The sequence below is a fragment of the Aotus nancymaae genome, unplaced genomic scaffold (genome assembly GCF_030222135.1).
Source record: "Aotus nancymaae isolate 86718 unplaced genomic scaffold, 86718_ANA_hifiasm-v0.15.2.pri h1tg000014l, whole genome shotgun sequence".
NCBI lineage: Eukaryota > Metazoa > Chordata > Mammalia > Primates > Aotidae > Aotus > Aotus nancymaae.
The window spans coordinates 69,017,176-69,029,442 of NW_026988425.1; the positions used below are offsets into that span (position 1 = coordinate 69,017,176).

At 40.3% G+C, this 12,267-nt stretch overlaps 1 protein-coding gene across 1 annotated transcript in view; it reads left to right on the plus strand.

The window, feature by feature from the left end:
• IQGAP2 (IQ motif containing GTPase activating protein 2) overlaps positions 1 to 12,267 on the plus strand; it is a 316,353-nt gene that overhangs the window by 242,881 nt on the left and 61,205 nt on the right. Inside the window, exon 18 of the mRNA XM_064376064.1 lies at positions 10,943 to 11,026. Coding sequence (XP_064232134.1) covers positions 10,943 to 11,026 — 84 coding nt within the window. The remainder of the gene's footprint in view (positions 1 to 10,942; positions 11,027 to 12,267) is intronic.

Genomic DNA, 12,267 nt, shown 5'->3' on the forward strand with positions numbered 1-12,267 from the left:
CCTGCTGACCCGTAAAACCAAGAGACCGTGAACCAAAGGGTGTCATGCTAATCTCATTTCTCACCAGAGTGGCTAGTTCACCTTCAAGTAGGAAAATGTTCCGATATCTGAGAAGTTCCCCTACATAAAACACTGTGAGCTTCCTAGCTGTCTGAACTGCCCCCAGACACCACAGTCTTAACAAATTTGGAGAGAAATACAAAGGCAAAGCTCCTAGGCCAAGGCCAGCTATACCCCAGATACACCACCCTCCCTGCCCTCGGTGGTCTGCCAAGGAACTGAGTAGTGGTACAGAGAATGTGCATGATCAACATCCAGTCCTCTGTCTGAAATGCCTGGGGAGTTAACTGGGAGGTGCTCAGGTCAATACAGAGAAAAGTCAAAGAGAATCTACATAGCTATATTATTCTTGAGCAGTTAGAAGTCCCTGATAAAATTTCCTGAGTGAGCCAGAAAAAAAAAAAAACTGCTCATAAACAAAAAAGATCTTATATCAAAAACAGAAAAAGGAATGTAACTTGCAAAATATAAATGGAGTAGACATCTAGAGTTATTCTTCCAGAAGACAGGAGAAAATTTTATACTGAAACTGCTTTATACTGTCAAGCTATTTGATACAAGGTGGACTTCATGAAATTAAGAAGACAACAGAATAATAAAATGAAAAGACAGCCGACAGCTAAGGAGAGAAAGGGAAATAATGACATCATAGAATGTAAATGAATTTATAACTGCAGAATGCAAAATAGGCACTGAACATAACTGTAGCAGACACGGAAAGCTTAAGAAAAATCCACCAAAGCTGAGGGAAAGAATAGATGATTAAAAACACATTTTTTCATGGGAAAAGTATAATGCCCATTTTATTGCAGGGTGGTGACAACTGACTGGAGTAATTCACATAACAGATGGCTCTTAGTTTGTGCTTCTTAAGTACTTGATAAACTTTAGAAATGTCAAGGTGTTAGAGATAATGACTCAGAGGACAGATAATGGGGAGCCAATATTGATACTGTTGGTGTGGCACAGGAAGACATCAGAAAAAATGAAATGGGATAGAATAGGTAACTAAAGGATGAAGTTTTTCTCTTGAACTGAAGAAAGCTAGTATACTACTTTTTAGGAAAGGACATAATAGTGGCAAACGCCAAAACTTAGCCCTGAGAATTAATGAATTATTGAACTTCAGCTTAGGGAGTGCCACCAGCATCCTGGTGAAGAAAAACAGGCGACTCTGAAGGAACTTCACAATGCCAGGAGCAGCGGCAGAGTCTGTGGGCCAGGAGGAAGGGGATGACCTGGGAGAGTCAGGCCTCAGTTGTTTTAATGTAACTGACTACTCCTTTAGATTACTGGATTTTTTTTACCTTTGAGGAAAGGGAAAAGAGGTTCCTTTTATGACTTTCTTGGCTAACTGAGATAACACAAGTATTTTGTGCATCAGAAGTTGGCATTGGTGATTTGAATAGATCTGTACTCAGTGTCCAGTTTTCACACATAGCAGCCAGTGTATCAAGCCATATTTCCCAGAGAGTAATAGTTAAAGTCTATAAAACAGAGCAGTGACCTCTGAGGTCTAAGTGTTTTGAAAGACTTTTTTTATAGCGATATTCTGCACAGAAATATATTTATTATAGTACTAGAAAACAAAACAAATAAGATGGCTATTATAAATTTTCCCACAAGTTTCCATACCAGACAGGAGAATGAGATTGCCATTTTTGTAAATCCATTTTTTTTTATTCTGAGACAGAGTCTTGCTCTGTCGCCCAGGCTGGAATGCAGTGGCACCATCCCAGCTCACTGCAACCTCCACCTCCTGGGTTCAACCAATTCTCATGCCTCAGCCTCCCAAGCAGCTGGGATTACATGCATGTACCACCACACCCAGCTTATTTCTGTATTTTTTATAGAGACAGAGTTTCACCATGTTGGCCAGGTTGGTCTTGAACTCCTAGCCTCAAGTGATCCACCCACCTCAACCCCCACAAAGTGCTGGGGTTATAGGCATGACCCACTGCACCTGGCCTGTAAATCCTTTCTGCCTATAACTTTCCAAGTTTCTTTATATCAACTTTATACCCATATTTGCTTATAAACAGCCTCTAATTAGAGAAGAACTTGCAATATTATGACTATGCACAAGAGTTCTGTTGTTAGCACAGAATAAAAGCTCATCTCAATGGAACTAAAACAGACTAAAAAAAGAAAAACAGTTTTTTGGCAAATGAAATATGAGGCACGTAGTATTCTGCTTCTGTGGAGCACAAAAAATTTTTTTTATTATTGTACTTTAAGTTCTGGAATACATGTGCAGAACGTGCAGGTTTGTAACATAGGTATACACATGCTATGGCAGTTTGCTGCACCCATCAACCCATCATCTACATTAGGTATTTCTCCTAATTCTATCTCTCCCCTAGCCCCACACTGCCCAGCAGGCCTCAGTGTGTGATGTTCCCCTCCCTGTGTCCATGTGTTCTCATTGTTCAACTCCCACTTATGAGTGAGAACATGGGGTGCTTGGTTTTCTGTTCCTGTGTTAGTTTGCTGAGAATGATAGTTTCCAGCTTCGTCCATGTCCCTGCAAAGGACATGAACTCATCCTTTTTTATGGCTGCATAGTATTCCGTCATGTATATGCGCCACATTTTCTTTATCCAGTCTATCACTGATAGGCATTTCAGTTGGTTCCAAGTCTTTGCTATTGTGAATAGTGCCGCAGTAAACGTAAGTGTGCATGTGTCTTTATAGTAGAATGATTTATAATCTTTTGGATATATATCCAATAATGGGATTGCTGGGTCAAATGGTATTTCTGGTTCTAGATCCTTGAGGAATCACCACATTGTCTTCCACAATGGTTAAACTAATTTACACTCCCACCAACAGTGTAAAAGTGTTCGTATTTCTCCACAGCCTCTCCAGCATCTGTTGTCTCCTGACTTTTAATGATCACCATTCTAACTGACATGAAATGGTATCTCAGTGTGATTTTGATTTGCATTTTTCTGATGACCAGTGATGATGAGCTTTTTTTCATGTTTTTTGGCCATATTTATAGTGTCTCCTTTTGAGAAGTGTCTATTCATGTCCAGGAGCAAAAAAATTCTATTCCCAGCCAACCTGCCTTTGTTTGGAAAGGTAACAATACTCATATATAGAAGAATACCAGAAAAATTTACATAAATAGTAATGAGATGAAACATAATAATGAACTCTCAAGGTAAATCCTGGTGGCACACATACTTAAGCCTTAGTACATTAAAAGAAAAAAACAGAATGGACAAATGGGGTCATTTTGACAATGCAAGAATGATTCAATGTTAAATCTTCTGTTATTATGACACATTACTTATTCAGAATGTTTGCAAATCTCAGGTAATTGAGATTAACAGTGTTTTTGAAGTTTAGGTAATTCCAGAAGAGCAGAATGGGAACTTGAGCTAATTCCAATTATCTTGTTTAGCCTTCAGTATGGGCTAAGGAAGGAGCGGGATTTATGATATACATTCAAACAATTGCAATTCTGTGCTTTAAACCAATGTTAACCACCAAAATATACAAACTGTTAAGATCCATCACATCACTTTGTGTGTGTGTGTGTGTGTGTGTGTGTGTGTGTGTGTGTGTGTGTGTGAGAGAGAGAGAGAGAGAGAGAGAGAGAGAGTCTTGCTCTGTTGCCGAGGCTAGAGTGCAGTGGTGCAGTTTGCACTGACTGCAACCTCCACCTCCCGGGTTCAAGCGATTCTTCTGCCTCAGCCTCCCGAGTAGCTGGGACTACAGGTTCATGCCACCACACCCGGCCAATTTTTGTATTTTTAGTAGAGTGAGGTTTTCACCATATTGTCCAGGCTGGTCTTGAACTCCTGACCTGGTGATCCACTGCCTTGGTCTCCCAAAGTGCTGGGATTACAGGAATAAGCCACCCCGCCTGACCCACAACACATTTTTTACTGGTTAGACTGCCATGGAGTCCCAGTGACCCATGATTAGGGTCCACTTCCCCTAGTCTCTGTTGTGCTATTGGGCCACTTTTGTGAACAACTGTTGGTGACATCAGAGAATTTTGCCCATCTCAGAAGTGTCACACTGTGACAAATCCCACGGTAGCATTTGCTACCTGGATAATCAATTTAAAATCCTTTATTTTGGGTATTTACACTTTTATCATTTAATGTGTGGACCACATACCCAATGCTGTCTTTGCCTGGAAGATTGGTAAAAGTACACAGTCTCAAGCCTTCCCCAAGGCCTACTGAATCCTAACCTGCATTCTGGCAAGATCCTCAGATGATTTTATATTCACATTAAAGTTTGAGAAGTACCGTTAAGATCATTACAGTTTCAAAACTCCAGATAATTCATCTCCCTGTATAGTTCTTTATCACCATAAGAGCTTAAAGGATAAAAACCCTATGTGCTCATTTCAATAGCTACTGAAAAAGCATTTGATAAAATTCGACCCACTCCTGTGTTTTTAAATGATTGTATTGAAGTTTAAGGTTTTTTTGAGGCAATTGGCATCCTTATAATCAACTTTACCATTCAGATATTAATCTTTTTCCATTTATTAATCCGTTCCAAAGTGTACCTTATAATTTTATTCTTTTATATTTGTTGTTTACTCCTCTTTTTCTGCTATCGTGAATAACATCTTTATTCTATTATGTTGTTTATTCTTGACATGTAGAAAATTTATCAATTTTATATTCATTTTATAACTAGTCACCAGAATGGACTCTTAGTGCTAATAAATTTTTAGTTGATCCTCTTGGGTCATAACTGCTGCTGACACTTCTGATTTTTTTTTTTTTTTTTTTTTTACATATTGAATTTTGTCAAGGAATAGATTCATACAGCCTTAATAATATAGAAAATTATAAACTTTAAGGACTTAAAAATTATTTGGGCTTGGCTTGCACTTCTAGGGAAATGGAACACATGTTCTTTCCCTGTTCATAAATACAACTAAAAGCCCCAAATATTATATATAAACAAACATAACACTCTTAAAGATGAAGAGAAAAAGTCAGACTAATTAGCAAACCCTGGGACCCAAAGAATGACATAGTGATGAATTCTTTGAGTTTTCTTTTTGTTTATATTATTCTTACCTAGAGCTGAAGAGGCTGGCAACTCAGAAATGTCAGTGGGTACAGGCTCTGAAATGGTTTGGTTCTGTGTCACCACCCGAATCTCATCTTTAATTGTACTTCCATAATTCCCACATGTTGTGGGAGGGACCCAGTGTGAGCTAGTTGAATCATGGGGGCAGTTTCCCCTATACTGTTCTTGTGGTAGTAAGTCTCTTGAGATCTGATGGTTTTATAAGGAGTTTCTGCTTTTGCTTCTTTCTCATTCTCTCTTGCCGCCACCATGTAAGAAGTGCCTTTTGCCTTCTGCCGTGACTGTGAAGCCTCCTCAGCCATGTGGAACTGTGAGTCCATTAAACCTATTTTTCTTCCCAGTCTCAGGTATGTCTGTATCAGCAGCGTGAAAATGGACTAATACAGGCTCCAATGAAAACCTGCTCTCTGTAGCCAAAGGGCCAAGAAAGAAACAGTCTAGCAAGACAGAAATAATTTCAGGTAGTAGCTACTCTACTCTAGCCAAACACCACACACACAAAAAAAACTGTAATGCTTCCACCCAGGGCAGCAAAGCCTGAGTGGGGAGCCTGGACTTCCATCCCCCTGGACTCTAACAAGGTACACAGACACTTGTAGAATCTGGATCTCGTGCCCACTGAGCAGTAATGTGGCAGCCCTTCCTCTCCCTGCTAGAGTGGTGTAAGAGGAGCCATGGTGGAGAGGTAGGACCTTCACACCATCTAGTGGTAATGCGGTCTTTTCCCCTCAGTTGGTCAATGGAGGCCACATGGGAAGTAATAAGAAGCCACTCCTACCTTCCCAACCAGAGAGATATCAACAGAGATCCAGTGGGTTGCTGGACCCCCTCCCAGCAGTAATGAGGAGGCCTTCCCCACCTTGGTGTTAAGGTTCTTTGAGCCCCAACGTTCACTAGCCTGGCTGTTTTCTCCTCACCTTTAAGAGGGTTACGTTTGTTTATATAGACAGAAACCAAATGGAGAGCCTAGCCTTCTCCTCCCACCTCCTGGTAATGAGGCAGTGCCTCCCGACCTTGTCCTTGCCAAAACAATGCCAGGAAAAGCCACCTAAAACAGTAGGATTAAATAAGATCCAGCACCCCGTAATACCCACATTGTCTAAGGTTCAGTCACTTGGACTGTTTGGATATTGCAATCACAACAATCACTTATGTCAAGAACCAAGAAAATCACAACTTCAGTTTAAAATAACGACTACTAGGTGCCCACACAGAGATGACAGATGTTAGAATTATCAGACAAAGATTTTTAAAGCAGCTATCATAAAAATGTTACAATAAGCAATTAGCAATTACTAACACTTGAAGCAAAAGAAAGAACATCTCAGGGAAAAAAGCTAAAGCCTCAGCAAATAATTCAAAGTATATAAACAACACAGTAACTTTTAGAACTGAAAAATATAATAACAGAGGTGGAAACCCAATGAATAGTCTTAGCAGCAGAATGGAAGGACAGAGGAATGAATCAGTGAACTAGAGATTATCACAATAGAAATGTCCAGGTCTGAACAACAGAGAGAAAACAGACTGAAAAAATAATGAATAGAGCCTCAGGGATCAGCAGGATTGTAACAGAAGATTTGACATTTGTATCATCTGATTCCCAGAGGAAAGGAGAAAGAGGCAGTACTAACAAAGTGCTTGAAATAAAAGTAGAAGCGTTCCAGAAACACAGGTTCAAGAAGCTGAGCAAACTCCAAACAGGATAAAGTGAAGAAAATTCACACAAAGATATATCATAGTCAAACTTCTGAAAATAAAAGACAAAGAAAATATTTTGAAAAGCAGTGAGATAGAAACAACTTACCTATGAGAGGAAGACAGTTCTAATGACAGAGGATTTTTCATAACCTAAGAAGGCCAGAAGGAAGTGCAAGATTTTTCAGGGAAGCAAAGGCTGAGTGGGGAGTCCAGACATCCACCCTCCTGTAACAAGGCACCCAGACACTTGTAGAACCTGGAGAGAAAAAAAAGCTGTCAACATAGAATTTTATATCCAGCAAAAATACCCTTTAGGAATGAAGGAGAAACTAAGAGCGCTTGTTACCAGCAAACCTTCCCTCATAGACCTATAGATAGCTCTCTAAACAAAAAGTAAATGATGAAAGAAGAAATTTCAGAACATCAGAAAGAAAGAAAGGATAGCTAGAGGGATAAAAATATGAGTAAATACATTTTTCTCCTCCTTTTGAGTTTTTAAAATTGTTTGACAGTTGAAGTGCTGAAGTGCTAATGAATGTATGAAGGGCTCATTCCCCGTGGCTGCTATCAATGGCTGATGTTGAATGTCTGTGGCTTTTCCAGGCACAGGGTGCAAGCTGTCAGTGGATCTACCATTCTGGGGTCTGAAGGATAGTGGCCCTCTGCTCACAGCTCTACTATGCAATCCCCCAGTGGGGACTCTGTGTAGGAGCTCTGACTCCACATTTCTCCTCCACTGCCCTAGCAGAGATTCTTCATGATAGTTCTGTCCCTGCAGCAGGCTTCTTCCTGGACACTCGGGCTTTTCCAAACATCCTCTGAAATCTAGGCAGAGGCTCCCAAGCCTTGACTCTTGCACTCTATGCACCCACAGGCCTTATATGACATGGAAGCCACTAAGGCTTATGGTTTGCACCCTCTGAGCTGTACTTGTGCCCCTTTTAGCCATGGCTAGATCTGGAGTGGCTGGGATGCAGGGATTAGGGTCCGGAGGCTGTGCAGGGCAGCAAGGCCCTGGGCCTGGCCCATGAAACCATTCTTCCCTCTTAGGCCTCCCAGCCTGTGATGGCAGGGGCTGCTGTGAAGATCTCTAAAACATCAGGGATTACAATTTGACATGAGATTTGGGTGGGGATGCAAATCCAAACCATATCAAGGCATGAGCCACCATGCCCAGTTCACATCTTAATGTCAGTTTGTATTTGTGTACACAATGTTGGAGTATGTATGTTTACATATTTGCATATTTCAGAGGATACCTAATTAAAAGGCCAGGCACAGTGGCTCACGCCTATCATCCCAGCACTTTGGGACGCCAAGGTGGGCAGATCACCTGAGGTCAGGAGTTCAAGACCAGCCTGTCTGATATGGTTAAACCCCGTGTCTACTAAAAAATACAAAAATCAGCTGGGCATGGTGGCACATGCCTGTAGTCCCAGCTACTCAAGAGGCTGAGGCAGGAGAATTGCTTGAACCTAGGAGGCAGAGGTTATAGTGAGCCAGGATCGCACCACTGCACTCCAGCCTGGGCAACAGAGTAAGACTCCATCTCAAAAAATAAAAGTTAGATAGTCGTTCCCTTTATAGAGTAGTTAGGTGGAAGTAGAGATAGCTACACAGGTATATATACCCTTTCTCTTTGTTCACTGTGTATTTCTATAGATCTTCTAGGCATTGAGGTACAAATGGTTTGCTTAGAAATATGTATAATTATTTTGTGGGTTTTTTCTTAACGTGGTATAATATGTGTGGTAAGCTGAAATTTCCTTTTTATATTAGCAATATGTCTTGGAGGTCGTCCTATTCTCCAAGGTACAGAGCATTGCCATAGTCAACATGTATGACCTTTATTAACTGGTGTGGAACATCCTTCAGTGGGACTGCAATTGCAGTGTGTCTAGCTGTTCCCCCACTTGTGAACATTTTACTGGATGCACGTTTTTGGTATTACAAACAATGCTGACAAAAATACTTATATATGGGGCTTTTCTACACAGGTGCTTTTATTTTCCTAGGCTAGATATATTGAAAACTAGAAATATTAGGTGAAAGGCTAAGTAATTTTAAATTTGATACTGCTAAATTTCCTCCCCAAACTATACCCTTTTGTAGTTTCCTCCAGCTCACACTTCACCATCTGTGCCTTTTTTTGTCCACCGATTGACAAATGGATAAGGCAAGAATTTTCCCAAAATTACCCTGACTGCCTCACCCTTAAAGCCTTACCAAAGATGTTTTGACATTTTTGTGGAAATTTGTCTTGCCTTTTCCTCTTTCAGTTCAGTTCTAGTTGTTTTCCGTTTTCTAGGAACCCTCATGATTTTTATCTCTATGCCTTCTTTTTTTCTAGCACTATTATAGATTGCTTTAAAAGTATGTTGGGGCCAGGCATGGCTCATGCCTGTAATCCCAACACTTTTGGGAGGCCAAGGTGGGTTGAATTGCTTGAGTCTAGGAGTTCAAGACCAGCCTGGGCAACAAAGAAAAACTCTGTCTCTATGAAAAATAGAAAAATTAGCCAGGCGTGGTGGTGCACACCTGAGTCCCAGCTACTCAGGAGGCTGAGGCAGGAGAAACCATTGAGCCCAGGAGGTGGAGGCTGCAGTGAGCCATGATTGAGCCACTGGATACTAGCCTGGATGACAAAATGAGACCCTGTCTCAAAAAATAATAAAAGTACATTTGTATAATGTTACCATTGGGGGAAGCTGTGTAAAGGGGCACATGGGATGCATTATGTAACTTTTTATCCTTCCTGTGAGTCAGTGATTCTTTCCAAAATAAAAGGTTTTTTAAAAAAACATATTTATACCTTCTAGGGATTTGGACTGGGAGGACGTCTGGAACAAGTACCCAGTTCATCATTTTTGATTCCATCCTGACTATATTGTTTTGACTCATTACAAAGATATTATTTTTGAAATAACAAAATTTCATGTGCCCTTTTTAAAAAGGATAAAGTAAATATATACAGACATGAAAAGAAATTGATAAAAATAATTTGATTTTTGGCCGGGCGTGGTGGCTTACGCCTGTAATCCCAGCACTTTGGGAGGCTAGGGCAGGCAGATCACCTGAGGTCGGGAGTTTGAGACCAGCCTGACCAACATGGAGAAACTCTGTCTCTACTAAAAATACAAAATTAGCCTGGTATGGTGGTGCATGCCTGTAATTCCAGCTACTTGGGAGACTGAGGCAGGAGAATCGCTTGAACCTGGGAGACAGAGGTTGCAGTGAACTGAGATTGCACCATTGCACTCCAGCCTGGGCAACAAGAGCGAAACTCCATCTCAAAAAATAATAATAATAATTTGATTTTTTATATTTGCCCTTTTTAACAAGGAACTTTTATTTCCATTCTGATTTGAAAAACAGTATCAGAATTGGGGTGAGTTACAAAGATTTTTCAATAAAAAGGTGCTCATAAGTGAATTGGAATAAACTGATAACAGTTAGGAATTTAATTCTTCTGAAGATACTAGTTTGTGTCCAGTTTTTGTAAGTGTTTCCTGTAAAAATTCTTCATGGTGATAATCAGGTAAAGCTATGTTGATGAAGCATTGTTTAACTTAATGTGGGAATAGATGAAATGATGGTCAGTTGCAGCACCAGTATTCTCAGGGATCCAAGGGATTCCGGGCCACAAGTTGGTGGAGCATCCTTCTTTCCAGTCGGGGCCACAGTGGGCCACTTGCTGCGGTAAAGATACTTAATACTAGGTATTATTTTCAAGCATTTTTTGTTGTTATCAAATACCACTAGCACCTAGTTAATACTGTTTGTAGGTTTTGGAGAAATTCCATGTTACTATTCCTTCTTGTCACCCAGGGACTTCGTAAAGTTAAGCTTTCCAGCAGGAACTGTACTTCTCCATGTAATTTATCACTGTTGCTCTGCTGTCCTAAGCTTAGGACAAGTCTCAGCTGTGAGCTGATTTACTCTGCCATGGTTAACTGGCTACGCCCAGAGAGGGTATCCAGATGAGATTTGAAGGGAGAGTCCTGACAATGCTCCTGCTCCTTGCAACCCGAGATGTCCTCTGCTCTTGCACTTCCTAGATAAACTGGGAAACTTGCTGGTAAATAATTCTATAACCCATTCTTTTCCCTAGGCTTTTTGGAAAGGATATAAACAGCAGAAGGAGTATATGCACAGGCTGCAAACGTTTATTGATAATACTGATTCTATTGTGAAGGTAAATACCCTTTCCTACCATACCAACTGCTTAGCTTAAACATTTCCCCTCACTTCATGTTTAATATGAAAGACAGCTATAGAAAGGGAGAGTGTGTGTGAGCCTTGAAGTCCGAAGGCAGTACTGGGTTTGAATCCCAGCTCTACTGCTCACTTACCTAATCATTTTTCATGCAGGTCAGTTAAACCACTATAAAACCTCAAGTCCTTTATGTGTGGTTATGAGAATCACATGTGACAGTGTTCTGTAACCAATAAATGTTCTTTATCTAGAAAGTCCAAATTGATTATTTAAACTCTAGGCAGAACCCAGCTTTATTTCATGTTTCTCTTTCCACAGTCGCTTAAGCATACTTAGAATGCTCAGACATAATAGAACAAAACCAATGATAAGAGGAAGTAGAGCTAATTTAGGGCCTATATTTGGGAGTTGAATTAATCGAACCCAGCCTTTCACCCAGGTGGATAGCTCTGAGTGAGAAAGAAAGGGCACTGTGGTGTCCACTGTTATGGATCTGAAAGCCAAAGGACTGGACCAAAATGAACTTGGAAATCTACAACTTAGAGATCTACAAGTCTCCAGCTTGGAAATCCAGATCAGTGTTGAAGCAATGGAGCTGGAAAGTAGAATCAGATTAGTTTAAAGATCTTTTAGGCCAGGCTTAGTGGCTCACACCTATAATCCTAGCACTTTGGGAAGCCGAGGTAGGAGGATCGCTTGAGCCCAGGAGTTCAAGACTAGCCTGGCTAACATAGGGGGACCTCATTTCTATATTTTAAAAAATAGATAATAAATAAAAACAAATTTTAAAAAAACTTTTTAAACTGTGAAGGCAGATAATAACATGACCCACATCCATTGTACAGTAGCTCCTTGATGAAGTAGCATCATATGGAACATTTGCCTATTCTGTCAAAAAATGTTGTTAGCAGTTGATCCCTCGTGAGACCTGTTAGATGTTTTCCTGTAAACACTTAAAGAATATTAGATGCATTTAAAGGGATGATAGAAGAAACCCTGGACATAGTTTACTTGATAGTTTACTTGATTTCCTTCCTGACTCATTGCAACTCTCAGCAAAATGCCTTACCCTTCTGGCTTTTATTTACTGAGATTAAGGTGAAATAGTACAAAGTTAAATTATTCTCCCCACCTCTCTCTTATTAAGGCGGTGAAATTAAGGGTAACATGTAAAGTGTTTTGAACCCCTTAAGAAACATTAGTGAAAGATGAAAAGTAGG